Genomic DNA, 17,454 nt, shown 5'->3' on the forward strand with positions numbered 1-17,454 from the left:
TACTCTTTGAGAAGATTCTTGATTGGAATATGTTGTTTGTGATGTATTGATGTTCTTTAGAGGGCTGCATAAGGGGCAATGCATAATGATAGCCTCGGTTCTTGTAATGAAATTCAGAAGGCAGCTGCCAGGCAGCCTCTCACTCTATAAGTGTGGAATTGCGTATTACAACGCCTCTCATCCGTGTCACCTTCAAAGCAATGTGCATTGCTCATTTAGCTTTGGATTGGACCATTCACCCTCCAACAACAGTTCATAACCTATTGCAAAAGTAGATCCATGCATTCTTAGTTGCCACCCATTTGACGACCCCACGATTCCTAAATGGCAGCAGCTCCTTCTCCATCCAGATGGGAAAACTCTGCAGCTCCATTTCTGCACAGAAAAGAAAATCCACTCTTTCCTGTAATTCAAGAGAAACAGAAAATCTGGCTCATTCCATAATAGTGAAATGCCATTGCTCGCGCCTATCCGGCATAATCACGAAATGCAGATGATAAACTTTACAATTTGGTAAGTAGGTTTTTTCGAATGCGCGCATCTCACCCAACATCTCCCGCACTGGACATAATGCATCCACTCACCAAACGCTCCCACCAGGACCCCCATGGACCGATGCAAAGCAGAGCTCAGAGCGGCCTCGTCAGGGGTGTGCAGCGCTTGACAAATTTTGTAAAACAAAACACGGAATCATATTTTATATAACTCTCAGCGCAGTGCACACTTCCAGATTAAGTAGGTCGATGCACTCATGGGTGGAGGTGTCCGTCCGCCAAAGGTCACCGTGGTGAAGTGAAAGCGCCGCCGTTTCGCTAGCTCCGTCCGGAGTTAAAAGGGTGTGATTTCGTGGCGGGATTAATTTTGACGCTATGAGCGTGCCCGGCTCGACGGGATTATGACGTACCTGAGGTGAGGCGCGTGAGCGGATTTACAGCGGGATTATTTCGCTGGTGCCTCCTGGTCCAACCTTCCACGTGACAGTCGCGGTCTGTCCCAGCTGTTTCAGATTTACCTTCGCGCATTTACATTTTGCGTGTTAAGTAGGTCTGAATTCAATTAAATTCATTAACCATGCATGGTTTGAATATTTACCCCGGCCATCAAAAATACTTTTACATCGTTTTAGGGACCGCATTTCAGAACTATATATTTTAGAACGTAACCAATGTTTGGACATGTTTAGGTGCAGTTTCAGAACATTGGTTTATAGGTCACCAAACAGAATGGAATGGAAGTAAACTGAAAAGGAAGAAGGCCTATATTCTCAGCAAATGATGTGGAAATTAAAAATACACAAGAAAAACAGCCTTGTACCCAAAAGATGGACCTTGATGTGTGCGTTTTAGGACTGGCCTTGACACCGAGACCGAGTGCATTTTCGAAATCATTACCGTTGGCAAAGGCTGTATCTTTGTGAACGAATTGGAACGGTGGCCAATGGTTCAGAAAAGGAGTAGAAAAATATTGCATTACAAAAAGCTTTAACCTAGAAATAGAATGAAGTTTCCCCTAACTAGTTCATTAAATTCAACCATTATGGCTGTGGAAATGGTAGATACTGAAAGCAGAGTCAGACTGCCTTGTTCTATTGCCCGCAACTGGAGTGAGCCTCCTTGCTTGCCTTTGGTGCAGTAACATATTGCCTCCCTGCAACAGCATTAGCTATCCCACCAGACTTTGTTTCCCAAAAAATCATACATAATATACATACATTGAGAGACTTCTGGTCATCCACTTTACCTTTTGGCTCCTTTCACTTTAAATGACTGCACAAGACGTTCACACATTCTTCACATCCTCTTAAGTATAGTTACTTTCTTTTCAGTGATAAAGATATTTATTTTGCCTGCATTATAGTCAGTGCGTTAAAAGGGAAAAATAAGTGCAGGTACTCATTGAAATAGGTGTGGCAAGTGGGAGGGGCTAGGGGCAAAATATGATCATACATAATGACTTCTGTAGCAGTTGCAGCACAAATTAAAACACCTGACTGACTTATAGTGAAGGGTCTGTCTAGTGACCCTATCCTGTTAATCACAGCGTGACACAAGCCCTCTCAAACCCCTGCAGTTTGGGGACATTCAAATGGGCGCTGCGGGAATGTTCACCAGCAACTCTGCAAAAGACAACTTCGCGGCTCGGTTAATTACCAGCTCCACGGAAGCAGAAGCCCCTCTGCCCAGGAGGGGAAACCTAACCTGAGCCAGCCGTGCCGTGGATCAGGGTCATGGTAATCTCCCTGGCTACAGAGAAGTGCCAGTACTGACGGTAAAAAGAATCGGAAGTGCCAGTACTCCGCATCGGTGAGTACCGGCCCATTTAAAGCACTGATATAGTGGCAGATACAATGGTGATTTATTTCCTGTCTACCTTTAAAGCTGCTCTTATAAAGTTCTTTTTGCTAAATTTAATATCTAGTATAAGGGGTAAATCCATCAATGGCATGAACAAAAATTGTTACAGGCTGCCAGCTTCAGCATTCTTAACATTTTCAGCATTCTTAGAATTTGTGTAATTGTGCATGAAGTTGGCTACTTCGGCATTGCATCTGTGACCTTTCTGTGCAGTTCTAAGCCCATCTCTATACAGCAACAGTTGATGCAGGTATTTGACATTAGTTAGGCAATGTCTGCTTTTCAGTGAGATGTAGCTCATCTGGGAGCAGCAGAACCACCACTGATCATCAGGCATGATAAGACCCTCATCATTTTCCATGTTCTGAGTGACAAATTGATTCTTGGTTGTACCTTTTAGACTTACGGTTACATCATTGTTATCCTCTTCCGTTTTCCCTGCACTGCAGTTACCTTGATCAGGACAGCTAGTGTTTTATGTTTGTTAGGGTACCACCCCGGTATACTCCTAATGGAATACAATAATCTAAAATCTAGAAAAATGTTGAAAGAAGTAGTCTACCCGAGGTCCTTGAACTCAGCCAAAGACAGAAAAGAGTCCCCAATAGTATAACTAGCCAACTGTGGTAAATCTTAATTTGAGAAATTGTAATAAAGTGGAGTGGTGTGGCTCACTGGTTAGAGGCGGCAGACCCGGAAGCAGAGGTCGGCCTGGGACCAGGGTTCGATTCCCGACGCGGCAGGGTCTTGGGCCATGGTCAGCGGACTCGATAATTCTAGCCTCGGTGCCTACTCTAACCATGGGTCCCACTCAGCAACTCTGGGCAATAGCTTGCTTAATCTCTACTAACGGCCCCATCAGCGCCGGGGATGCTTGTCTTCACCTTGGAGATGCCCAGGAGGGACCATCTCACAGGGAAAGACAGGATGGGTTCCCCAGCGGTATACAGCGCCGGGACGCCCCTTTGCTGGGGCAGCTGTGCGCTTTACAAGTATACGACATTTAACATTTAATATACCCTTGGTAGTCACTGGAATCTGAACGTTATTTAACTCTAAAATTGCTGGTACATATATAGTTTCCTGGGCCAACTTTTTTATGCCGTGCCCAGCGTGCACACTGTCTGGTTCATCGGTCTTGTGGGCCACCTACTGTGTCCCATTACTCCGGTATCTAGAGACCAAGGGTCTAGTCCAGTGGGATGGTAAGGGAAAGGTCATAAATGTGGGAGTTGAACAAGGAGAATAAAGCACTGGTAGGACTGCTCGACCCTGCTGCACTGCTGTCTTTTCATCCGTTCTATGCCGCTTTTCATGTTCTACTAGTTTTGTCACTCTTTTTCCGCGTTTTCCTCCTCCCTACCCTTTTGCTCTATTCCCCCGTTTTCTTTCACTGTTTTGTGTCCTCTTTCTCCTTTTTTTGCCACCCTTTCTCTCCCCATCGTGCCCCTCTCGAGCACCTCCTGCTCTCCCCACCTATCGCCGTCTGGATCTTTTCTCCTACCCTCCGTCACTCCTCTGTGCCTTCAAAATGGTGGCTGCAGCAATGTCGTGTAACTAGGATACTAAAGGTACACCAAAGGCAAGCTCGTATGCGCCCGCTCCCTGACCTCTTGTCCACTGAATACCCACCACGGCCTCAGACATGGTTACACTGTCAACGCATGCTTCTCACTCAACCCCGGGCACAGGGCACTGCACTCTTGCCTCGCCCTCTCGGACAGAAGGTGCCGTCTCCTTTCTTACGTGCCATTACTCGTGCCCATCCTGCATCACCACTACCTCAACCACACACACCACATGCAACACCTTTAGGCCCCGTCCTGATAGCCATCAACTCTATGACCCCTCCTTCAATTGCTCTCTTCTCAACATCCACTTTTTTTTCAAGCACGCCACGAAAGTCTGTGACCTCCTGGAGGATCACTTTCCTGACATGTTTTTTCTTATAGAATCCTTGCTTAAGCCAGCGACAGCCAGTGACATAGTCACTGCCACACCTTTGGCTACACAATCAGCAGCCAACAAGCCTGGAGGCGGCAGAGGTATCATCCACAAAGAAGGCATCAACTGGAGTACCATTTCGGCCATCAGCAGTAGCTAGTTAGAACACCTGGCCTTCAAAATCAACACTCCGTACGCTTCTACCATATGCTGCCCCTTGGTCCAAGATCCAACTTCAGTTCTTCCCTTGTTGACCTCACCCTCCACTGACACTAGTGTCCAACTAATTTCTCTGACTCAGTTGACCTCATCGTCGAACTAGAAGACCATACCGACCCCAACTCTGCCAACCACTTAGAAGACCTTAATATCGAATGCCTCACCCAATAGCGCCTCACCCAATGGGTGTCCGACCCGCCCACGTGGGTGTACACCTCTTCAACCCCATCTTTGCCATCTTACCTAATAACTTGGTGGCCAACCCCATCCCACTCACATGATCTAATCACTATCTCATCCAATTTGACATCCAACTACCCTACCAGGCCAAGCCCTCCAAAACCTGTACAGTTCCAACCACCATGGAGTAGTATTTCTGAAGACAAATGGATCTCCAAACTCCTCGCTCACCGCACCCCTCTGCCCACCAATTCACCTTGCACCATCTTGAACTTCAACACATAGGCAACCTCCAATGCAGTATCCCTGGCTCCTATGGAAACGACCTTCAAACTCCAGACTATATACCAGGCCAGTTGGTACACCTAGTAACTCTGACCCCTGATTGGCCACTCTTAGTAACTGGAACGCTGCTAACCTCACACCCATAACACTGCGGACAGTTGGTCCTCTGGATCTGCCATCCAATATCTTGAAACCACCAAGCAATATTTCTTATCTTCCAGCATACACATCTATAACTCTGCCAAAGAGATGTTTTTCAATATCAAAGAATTCCCCCTACCAGGCCACATTGGCCTGTTGGGCCGCAATCACCACCACGGAAGACACCAACAATGTGATTTATCAAATCTGCATCGCCCTCTCACTACATCTTTGCTAGAAGACTCTGCCCTATCTGCACTGCGTTAAATCCCATACTCAACATGTCACTTTCTACCATCACCATTCTAGACACCTGGTAGCATGCTACCATCCTACCCCTTATGAATCTATCCCCTGAATCCCTGTCCAAGGCAAACTACAGGCCAATCTCCCGCCACCCTACTGAGTCACAGTCCTGGAAAAGCTGGCACGTTCATGACTCGCCAACCCCCTTAGAGTCACTCCCCTCCAAGACCCCGCAAACCGACTTCAGAGCCAACCACAGAACTGCATAGATTTTAACTTCAAACAAAGCCCTTCAAGATAAAGTAGCAGTTTCTGACTTCTCTGGTATTCTTTGGCCCCTTTGTCTGTATCCTCCTCTAAGCTTTCCTTTCCTAAGAAATGGATGAATTAGGTCTCATATTAAAGACCTACCCAATGTTGGAGTCTTTTTTTGGTGTGACCCAAGCACTTTCTAGGAAAACGTTTTGATGATAAGACTTCCAGAGGTAAACGCAATAGAAGTAGTGAGATATTATTCCTGAAGTTGAGTCAAATGAAGGGGGCCTGCATTTTCACTCCCTTCTCTCATGAGTCTGGTCTTAGATGATCCTTCTGTTACTTGTTTCTGATCCCTTACCTTCGTCCGCTTATAAGAGGTCTCACTTATTTTTAGCAGATACTGGGACTGATGGAGGAGGGACAACTATTAAAGACAATACCAGGTGTACCTGCAAGATTAATGGAACTTACTTTGTTCTGGCACGTGTTTCACTTCCCTAATTCTGTATCCCCTCTTTAGGATCTACTACCTTTTAGGTATTTAAATGCAGTGTTCTACTCGTACTACCTTAGATCCCTTTGCTTCAAGTGTCAACCCCTTTGCAGCCCCCAAGTGTAGCAAGTGGTCCACCTTCTCTTCTAATGCATGTTGAATATTTCGTGACTCCTGTAGTAATCTTCAGTCAGGGGGATTCTTCTGTCTCACACTATTTATGAAGATGAAATTAGGGCTAACAAAGCATGTCGGATGTTGAGCTATACTGTCAACTCCCTGGCCTATGGAAACCCGCCATTAGACCAGCACTCCAGAAATGATGCTGTGTTTAGCCAATCAATGCTGAGGATTATCATCAGATGTTCTGATTAGCCCGAATCTTCACACACTCACTCTCACTCACACTCTCACACAGTCAATACCGGTTGCTCGCATTAGTTACTGTTGCACTCTTAGATCTACAGTTCCCTTTCCTCTAGAAAGCCCACTAGTCCCCCAGCTTTATCTATCTTTGTGAATCTGTGACTTTGGTGTTATAGACAAGAGAGAACAGAACTGCCCTAAGTAGTAGGATAATGGTTTGTAGGATAGTTGTGTGGCCCCAGTAGTGTTGCACCTCAACTTTGCCTTTCAAATGTTTATTACTACTTTGTGCTGTCAAGTTTGCTACTACCCTCCTTGTGTCAGTAGTGTGTACCCTCAGTCTGAAGACAGTTTGAATGACTGTTGACTAAGAAGTGCAAAATCACTATAGTAAGAAACTTGTAATGTTTTGAATTGTGTTGATGTATGCATCCACATCAATAAAATGTGACAAGAGTTAACTTATATAGTATTTTGTCCTGAGGCAGTTATATTTCTATTTAACGGACATTAGAATTTCTTACTTTGAAACAGGTGAAGGTACATCGGAGAAAGGTCCTGTTGATACCCGGGTTATGATATTTTCTTCATTTCGAGACAGTGTACAAGAGATTGCTGAAATGCTCAACCAGCACCTACCAGTTGTGAAAGTAATGACCTTTGTTGGACACTCTTCAACAGGAAATGGAGTAAGAGGATTCACGCAAAAAGAGCAGCTTGAGGTAAGGTACCTGAAGATAACCATGCGCTGTTGCATCCTAATTAGAGAGTGATTTTAGGTCTTGCCTACAGAGAGCTTTTCAATGCCTTTTGTCTATGATCTGTTGTGGACAGTACCAGTATTTACAGAGGACTTTGAATCAGCCCCTTGCTTAGCATTAGTTGGCATGTATTTTCTGCAATGTATTTTTATATGTATTGTCGAACCATTTTAACACATTGTGAGGTGTTTTAGGTGCTTCCTATGGATGTGTTAATGGTGCTGCAACTTGCAGTTTAAGATCACCTTTGTCTTGCCCTATTGACCACATATTCACCTCTGTTTTACGTGGCCCCTTCATGAATTAATTTATTGATTCAAGACCAATTTGTACACATTATGGATTATAAATATGCCCAAAAAAGTGTAATCTTTCTTTGTGTTGACATTGTAATCGCCTACTGCGAATGGATCCACAAACTAGGAAACAGCATCTATTTTTCTCTTTCAAATGATGCTGAACTTATTGGTTCATAGGCCCTTTGACTACATTCTTTAATGTGACATTTTAGGTTGGGTTCCTAGTAGGAGGCATCCGCGTGTATGATTGGCTAGTTCTGGGCATTGTCTACAGAGGAGTTGTGCTTTGCTTTCCACAAGGATGTAATAAGGTATTAATCCTCCTTCATGCCGAAATAGGAATAAGGGTTCCTGTTAGCCAGGGACTATGCTTATTATAGGATATAGAGAGGGTGCTCCAGGTTATGATTGTTAGTAAAGAGTAAAATTGTCTGGTCATTACTTGTTCTTCTGTCACTCAGATACAGTGTTATATGTTTAGTGGTCTAACCTTTGGAGGATTAATTACCAAGACGTATACAACTCATTGGACTGTATCATTAAGGACTATTCATTTTAATTTCATTCTGCCCCTTATTCATCGTCTCAGCACAGTTATGGCTAATGTGTCCATTACTATTGATAATGGCATTACTCCTAGTCCTACTCCCTCGCCTTCCTCCAGCACAAGTGAGGCATGCCTCCCCCAGACCTACCCCCAGCCCAAAAAAACTCTGCTCGCCCCCAACTCCACCTATACGTAAACAAGCCGAGCTAGCACTCCGATGCACTGCACCGGGAGGGTGGGAGGGCCCTAGAAGGAAGGCAAGGGAGTAGGACTATAGGACTAGGAGTAATGTCATTATCACTAGTAATGGGTGCATTACCTCCCGTCCCTCCCTCGCCTTCCTCCAGCACAAGTGAGGACATAGCAAGCAGAAGAAAACAGAGACTGGCAACTGAGTGATAAAGGACACCGACATTTAATAATGTGCCCCAAACACAGCAGATCAACATCTCTTAGTCCCTCATAGAGGACAAGACCCTGTGGCCAAGGACATTATTCAAACGTTCCAGACCAGCAATCTGATAGTGACGGACAAACGTAGAAGAGGACGATCAGGTCGCAGCCCTGCAGATCTACAACACAGAGGTACCCTGGAACTCCGCAACCGTTGCAGCCATACCGCGAGTAGCAAGGCCCTGAACCCCAACCGGGGGAACCACCTCACGTAGCTTGTAATCCAGCGAAACCGTGGACCGAATCCAATGACTCAACGTAGCAGGACCAAAATTAACAAAGCGTTCCCCCTTCCGGAAGGACTCCACAACATGTAGGTACCACAGCAAAGCACGTCGCACATCCAGACAGTGCAAACGAGATTCCTCAGCCGAGGAAGGAGAAGGTCAGAATTCAGGTAGAATCACCTCCTGACTAAGATGAAAAATTGACCTTGGGGGCAAAGGTTGGTATTGGCATCAAAACCATCCAATCTAAAAAAAATGTTGCAGAAGGGATACTTACAGGACAAAGCCCCCAACTCACCCAAGCTTTGTGCCGAGGTGATGGCCACCAAAAAATAAGCTTTAAAAGTCAGGAGTTTTAACTCTAGACCCTCAATGGGCTTAAAGGGAGGACAGGACATCCAACACCAGATGAAGGAAAGGAAAGGGACGGACAGGGCGAAGAAACAAATTCAACAGACCCTAGAAAAAAACGAGGCATCAGGCCCCCGTCATCTCTCAAATTATGCCAGGAGCCCCGAAAAGCCTTAATGGCCGCCCACCGCACCCGCAGAGAAGGCACTGACAACCCCAGATGAGCCCCATCTTGAAGGGACCGCATCACCAAAAAGAGGTCAGCCACAGTGGGATCAACCTCCTCAGCAGCACACCAGGCTGAAAACACCCTCCAATGCCTGTATAGGACAGATGGGTGGAGGACTTCCGAGAGGCCTGCAAAATAACCGCCAGATGGTCAGGGACCCCCAAAACAGCTAAACCATGCCGATCAACTGCCAGGCAGTCGGGTGTAACCTCTGCAAGGAACCCAGGGGAAGGGCCGGAAACAACAAAGGAGACGGAACCACAGCAAGGACCCACTCCCGGTCACAACACAACCCGATCAGGAGAGGAAACCAATTCACCCAAGGCCAACGGGGCGCAACCAGCACCACCTGAGCATGCCCCCCCCCAAACCTGAACCAGAAAGGCCTGGAGCAGCAAAAAGGGGCGTATGGCATACAGAAGACCCTGAGGCCAAGGAGAGGTTACCAGAAAACGCCGTGCGGTGAAAACAAGGACGGGCTGCCAGGAAGGAAGGAGCAGGGAGGCCGATACCTGTAATATTGAGATCAACAACCTGAGGAGGAGAATCCCGAACACATTGATCGTGTTTTTGACACATCCTGACCTAAATGAAAGTGGTTTTGGATTTTAGCAACCGATTATCCGGCTCCTACGGGAGAACATTGCCGGAAAAACATACTAAACGGTGGCTCCTCCTGGCAGCTAAATACGGCAGGAACATAGCCTACATAAAGGCACAGAAGGTGGGAATCAAGTCCCCTATGATATGCAAAAATAAAACGATCTTAAACCAGAGGAAATTGAATTTACCCCTCTAATATTAGAGACAGAGCAACTTTGCACAAAACTACTAGCAAATTGCGACCTACCAACTGTCCGTATTTTAAAAGGACTCTCCGTTGAACCAACTAGTTCCGTCCACATGGGCAATAAATCCATTTGGAATAACAAGAATCAGTCCTGATGAAGGTGTACTAAAGAAAGCCGAAACGCCGCGTCGACCTTTTGATTCTGTGCTTTTATTTATATTTTACCAAAAATATTGTGATGATCATGTCTATTGCTAAATGCTTTTAAAGTGGTTTTTAAGATATTTTGTAAATTGATAAAGTGTAATAAAATTTATATATTGTTACCAAACACATGTGGTGATATGCTTTTAATCAAAAAATTCTTCATGCTTGTTATAATGTTGTAATTAGATTTGTAATACTGGTTGAAGGTATCTGAAGCAACTACTTAAGAATCTGTCATTTACCCGTGTCTACTCTAGAAACTATAAGTGCGCAATTTTCCGTATATGGATAATTAATCACATAAGTGTGTACTCTTTGCCTTTCCCGTGTAATTTACGCCCCCCCCTTTTTGACAAATATTATAGTCTAGAATTATTATGCCCATCTGTCCAACACTAAAATAAGACACAACCTTCGTTGTCCACCGACTTAGGACGTTTGTTTTTTTTTAAAAACAAGGAGAGGTCAGGCCATCGACTCCCAGAGCCCTGGGACACCGGCCCAGAGAACAAAATAGGCCCACCTTGGCATTGCTCGGGTCCACAAACGGGTGCAACACAGGGAGGCACACCGACCCACCAACTGGTCTAACAAACTGACAAGGAAATGTCCCTGCTCAATCGATCTCCCCACACATTGTCCACCCCCGAATGTAGAGAGCAGACAGACCCAGCACTGACTCCACAGAAATGTTAAACGTTTTGTGATTCTTAGTCCTGCCACCCCTTTTCCTTCATCCGACAGACACTTGCTGCTTACTCCACTACTTGTGTCCTAAACCTCTTATCAGATGGCAGACAAAGGACCTTATGCTATGATGCCAAGTAGCATGTTGGAGGCCTGTCTTTTCATGCATGGATCTTGGCAAGAGCTTATGCTACACATGCCGATACTAAAGCACATTTCCATGTCTTCGCAATCAAGTAGTTGGACATCCCTTGCGTAATGACTACCAGATGGAAGGACTAAGAGTGCAGGAGTCACCTTCTTTTTGTTTGTACCAATCATGAGCATGTGCAAGCGTTCACCATACTACTTTGGTGTTTTGACAATAATTATTTTGATTAACTTGGTTTCCTAGCTATTTTGATAAATGGCGTTTCTTGAGGTGATGGAGGATGCGAGTACCAGCATGTCTAGTATTGACTGCCTAGATTTAAGCAGCGAAGATTATAGCCTGTGTGTGCATGTAGTATGATGCTCCCTAGTTTTTATGTGATGAGAAAAACAACAGCTAGTAAGCACCCTGACTTACATCTGTTTGCGTATTAATCAATGTGGTTAATTTCTAAGCCCCCAAATCCACCCCACCCCCACCCCCCTCAATCCCCTCCCAAATTTCTTTCTTCTGAACTTAATGTTGTTTAGGATTTTCTTTAGCTGTCTCTCACAACTCACCAAAGAACATGATTCAGCTACCTTAATTTCCCTCATGTCTGGAGCGGTCATTCCTCCACTGTAGCATTTTCCCATTTGGCTACAGACTTGGAGGCTGCTTTCAGCGTAGCGTGGGCTGCCATGATTCTGCCACAAACATTCAATCCCATTCCAATGGCACCCTCCCGTATAGTGGTGCCCTGAAAATGTTTGCCTAGTGGCAGATTTTGGTTTTTAGTCTGCTCTAATTTTCCACCAACACTGCTGCATGTACAGGGCATCAAAGGATAATGTTTGCGTTTTACTCGAAGTATTTCATATTAGTTATTATACCAAAAATTACAATGAACTTTTTTCACTATGAATAACGATAACTGACTGCTGGCTCTTAAATAAAACTATAACAACAATTAAATAAATTTATTATGGCTCTCTTTTTACAAATAAAAATGAAGCTTAGGTGATTATCATATGAAACTATAGTAGGATCCATACAGGCAAGTAAGTTTGAAGTTGGAATGTATATGGTTAAAGATAAGACACTAATAATACTTAACTGCCTCCTGTTTTATTTTTGTTTCCTCATAGGTCATGAAACGCTTTCGCGATGGTGGTTATAATACACTAGTTTCTACATGCGTTGGGGAAGAAGGCTTGGATATTGGAGAAGTTGACCTCATAGTGTGTTTTGATGCTCAGAAAAGTCCGATTCGACTTGTGCAGCGCATGGGCCGAACCGGACGGAAGCGACAGGGGAGGATCGTTGTTATCCTTACAGCAGGTCGGGAAGAACGGGTGAGTTTTACTACACTAAATCTAAAAATTCAGAATAGAAACAAATGCAAACTAAGGGATTAGTAATGCTCCATTGCCTAGTTGCATTTCTATGGTTTATTATGCGATATTATTTTCACTGTACAGCAAAAGTGGGCAGGAAGTGAAGTCACTAGATATTGAGTAAATAGCTCTATCTTTCTACCCTATGTTTCATCTCAATGTTATTTACTGCCTTATTTAAAGCATACATCATACCAGTATAAATGTACAACTAGATTATGTTGCATATGAGTTATTTTCAGACCGAGTTATTTAAGTTTGAGCAGAAAGTGATCATAGTTTGAAGTGGATAAAGCAGAGAGAGAGGGTGGCAGTAGAATTCAGAGGTGGCGTTATGACAAGGATTTGGGAAGAAGACAATTGATGTCTAGAAATGCAGAGAAAGATGAGGGATGCATCCTGGGTGGATTAAAGACTGGCTACTTTTGAAAACAATATAGATAGAATATAATCTTAAGTGAACGAGAAAGGTTGCAGAGGTAAAGAAGCGGAGATGGGAGATGAGTTTGAAAACTTGTACAGTACATGGATAGAAACACTGAAAGCTAGAGAGGCATGTTAACATGCAATGTGTAAATCTATAAGATGGAAAGAACGATTGTGTTGTCAAGAGACGATAATCGATTTATCGACTGGGTACCATGGTGTGGAATGTATTTCACAATTATTTGAGTGTTAACAGTTGGCACAGATGTGGTGAGAAATCAAGAGAGGAGGCAAAAAGATACTAAGTTTGCAGGCATCTCGACTGAGGTAAGGATGGACACAGTAGAATGACCGTTTTAGCAGATGGGATATGGATAAGTCAATTCAAGTTTGCTTTGGATTCTGTTAAAATTAGTCGATGAAGTTGGAGGGATTGTGTAAAGTTGAGGCGGATCATGTATTATGAGAGTAATGTGACCCTTCTTAATGTAGAAGTGATTTAAGAGTCCAGATCAAGAGAAAGGAAAAGTACCTATAAAAGGATACAAACCTAAGCCAGTCAAACACTACCTTAGAAGCCCAAAGACGATAAAGTTGAGAAAGAAAGGGTTACCTAAGTGTCGGTGACAGTGGAGGATAGCAGTAGTATTCATAACAAGGTTTAGAGCAGAGTGCAGGTGAAAGATACCCTCTGATAGATGGGAGTTTAATTTCAGATAATTTGGTGGATGGATTCGTTGTTATGGTGATGGGAAGAAAGTTGGCATCCAGCAGTCTTATCTATGTCTAGTGAATGCCTTCCTGAAGTGTAGAAAGGATGGAAGGATAGGAGTGAAACCTAGAGTTATCTACTTTGGAGAAGTGAAATAAAAACATTTTTGTATTGAAGTGAAGATCCAGAAAGGAGACAAGGAGTAGACCTTGGGGATAAAAGCAGGTGGGAGAAGGTGTAAGGGGAAGGATGTAAGATTAACATGGTTGAACAGGTTGGAAGTGTGGCCTCTGTAATTCAAAGAAGGACACAGTATGTGCATTTGCAGGGGAAGGAATGAATGAGCTTGGCACCAAATTCTGGAACTCCCTTCCTCTATACCTTCAAAATAGTGATGATCACCTTGTTTTTTAAGGCTATAAAAAAGTGACTTAAAAGTAAGAGATGGTACCATAAATCACTTACCTTCTTGGATGACTTAGGTTTTGAGCCATGGAGCCAATCGGAAAACATCCGTCTTATAAGTTGGCTTAGTCAGTCAAGCTGTGGAGTGCAATAATGGACTTCACCAGAGTTAACTTTACTAGGAAAGTAGGTGGCACAATTATTTAAGTAAAGTTAGGTACAAACTGAGAAAGAATGGGGATGAGATGATGGGCGATATAGTGAAAATTAGATTTTAGGCCATGTATTGAAGACTGTGGAGCAGAGCATGTTTAGATGAAAGGGGAAATTCTGTGTGTTATCAAGGTGTTACCGGTGTAAAGATCTGTAGGGACAGGGCTCAAGGCAGATTAAGATAGTTGGGTACTGCATGGTGGCCTTTTGATTTGAGAATAAAGCAGAGTGTTTGTTAAGAGTAGAAAAGGTAGATGACTTATTCAATTCCACATTCTGCAGTCCAGTCTAGAATTAAGCCTTTTATATTTAGACATGAACTGAATTCGACTTTTGTAGTATAACAATCTGAAACACCACAATACAATACCAAAATGCTATCATACATTAGCGTCAAGTAAGTATGTTGTAACATGAGATAACTTCAACCCAATACCTCTCCAAAAAAAGAAACATTTATGCAAATACCATTTCAATTCAGCATCAGAATAGGCTCTTAGTCACATAATCGTACACATTTGTACTCACTGACCAACATACATACAAAGTTCAAAGTTTTTTATTTTTGTTACGGTACTCTTACGAGGACCACAAATAAAATATACATTTATACATTCCATATTAATACATTTTCAATGAGATTTTCAAAAACTTAAAAATTCTGTAACAAACGAATTCATTAGGGGGGCTTTTACATAGTGATAAAAAGTCTTGTGAGCTAGTGATCCTGCAGGACCGGTAGATGGGCTTAAGACATGTTGACCTTGCATTTACAATTTCTGCATTAGGGCATATAAAAAATAAGTGTTCCAAGTTTTGGTTGCCTCCTTGACAAAGGGTACAAAGGGCAGAGCTGTCGGGCCTCCAAGAGGAAGTAAAGGTTTGTACAGGAAGTGTTCCAAGGCGCAACATCATAATTGCACGCCTTGCGCCATGTTGAAGAGTATACTCTAGGTAAGGCTGACGTTGTTTGTATTCCTGCGAGGCTACATAAAATTTATATGACGATAGACTATTAAAATGAGAGTGATCAATCTCGTAGCTCAATTTGGGAGTGAAGTTTTTTAGAAAAAGTTTGAGTTGAGCTGGTGACCACGTAGACAAAATTTCCACATTGACTTTTGCAAGCTGTAGAGCCTCTCGCATATTTTTAGTAAAGGTAGTATGAGTAGAGCTACTCTCGAATGTCTCTACTTTTAGCAATCTTCTTAAAGTACCTTCTTTTGAAAGAAGAAGATTATGGGCCCACCTTATGATGCTCGCTATAGCTGTAGCATATGCGCTCGTGATGGTACATTCCAGTCTCAATGCCTGTACTGGGGTAGATGTTGAAATCTTCAGTAGTTTTTTCAATATTCTTCCTTCTGTTAAATCCATATATGACCATTGGTTTAGAGGAATATATTCCGATGCATAGGACAGGACCGGTGTGATTTTAGCTCGATAGACTTGAATCAGTGCAGAGAAATGTCTATGTCCAATGGCCGAATATAAGCGTGACAAGGCCCCAGCATGCAGATCACTTTTCCTTTTCAGGTGGTTGATTTGATTGATGTTGCTCATGTTTTGTGAGAAAATTCTACCCAGATATGTATACTCCTTTACTTGTTCTAGTTTCTCACCTCCCAGCTTCCATTCGTACCGTACCCTTTTCTTCTGATTTGAAAAGGCAACCTCTTTTGTTTTGTTCGTATTTGGGATTAGGTAATTTTTCCTTGAGTACTTATATAAAATATCTAAAAGATTTTGTAGTCCGAAAGGTGTTAGGTCAAACATGACTATATCGTCTGCATACAGCAGGGAATGGATATATTCAGTGGCTATCTTAGGAGGAGTACATATCCCTTGCTGCAGTTGGGAAGGTAGGTCACTTAAATACAGTGAGAATAAAATTGGAGCCAAGAGGCACCCTTGTTTCAGGCCATTTGATGTTCGTATTACCTTCGATAGGCCCTTGTCACTTCCCATTTGGACGCGGCACCAGGTGTCACTGTGTAGATTCACTATCAGATGTAATAGCTGCTCCGGGATCCCCATTATTCTCAATTTTGACCACAGGGTCGGTCTATCCACTCGATCGAAGGCTGTCGAGTAATCAATGAACGCTGCGTAAATAGTTTGTTTTTTCCCTGTTGCGTACTTATCTAAAATAGTTTGGAAGATTGCTACATTGTCAGTGACAGAATGGTGTGGGCGAAATCCGGACTGAAATTTAGGAATTAGACCTAATGAGAAAGCCCAATTTTTCAGCCTATCCAGGATTTCTGCTGCAAAAATCTTCCCAGCAGCGTCCATGAGGGCAATTTGCCTATAATTTCCCGGTGTGTTTCTTTTTCCTTTTTTGAAAATCGGGATTATGATACTTCCTTTCCAGGAATTTGGCATTTGACCACTGTCGAATACATAGTTAAATAGCGGCGAGAGCACCGTTCCCCACTCTTTATGGTCAATTTGGTAGACCTTGACGGGTATCTGATCGGGGCCAGATGCACCTGTGCTCCTTGCCTTCCTGATATTCATAGAGACTGACACTGCCGACGTTTTATTGATCTTAATATCTTTAGTTTCCACGTTTTCTCCTCCCGCTTCTTCATTTTTAATATATTGATTCTGTTTGTATAGCTCACGTAGGTATATGTCCCAGTTTTCTTCTGATACAGGTGTAGCCTCCAGCTTTTTTTTGGATCCTGTCATTGTTGCGATCAGTGACCAATATTTACGTTGATTATTATGTTTAGCTGCTAGCTGGATTTCAGTCCAATTAAAGTCCTGCTTCAGTTTTTTCTGTTTAGTTTTTTCTCGTCGTATTTGATTCTTTAATCTATTGATTTCCTTTTTGTTTACTGACGAGAATTCCAGATACTGGGCGCGTATCAGTCTGTTGATTTGTTTTACGACTGGTTGATTCCAGTTTTTATTCTTGTTTTTCCATTTTCTTTTTGCTGGTCTGTGGTATTCTAGCTTACTTTGCAGAGCTTGTTTGAGATTATTCGTTAGATGTTCAAAGTTCTTTACAGGGTCATCTGAATATATGTTGGTCAATATATTGGTTTCAGTAATTAGTTGCCGCAGATATTCCAGATTTTCTGTCCCCCAGTAAATGCGACGCCTAGTTGTGTTTACTTCTGTTTTTT

General features: G+C 43.2%; 1 protein-coding gene across 2 annotated transcripts in view; it reads left to right on the top strand.

The window, feature by feature from the left end:
* FANCM (FA complementation group M) overlaps positions 1–17,454 on the top strand; it is an 861,212-nt gene that overhangs the window by 489,259 nt on the left and 354,499 nt on the right. For both annotated transcript variants that reach the window (XM_086937264.1, XM_086937265.1), the window contains 2 exons: positions 7,021–7,208; positions 12,316–12,522. In XM_086937264.1, the coding sequence (XP_086793390.1) occupies positions 7,021–7,208; positions 12,316–12,522 (395 nt within the window). The remainder of the gene's footprint in view (positions 1–7,020; positions 7,209–12,315; positions 12,523–17,454) is intronic.

The sequence above is a fragment of the Lissotriton vulgaris genome, chromosome 9, assembly GCF_964263255.1.
Source record: "Lissotriton vulgaris chromosome 9, aLisVul1.2, whole genome shotgun sequence".
Taxonomy (NCBI): Eukaryota; Metazoa; Chordata; class Amphibia; order Caudata; family Salamandridae; genus Lissotriton; species Lissotriton vulgaris.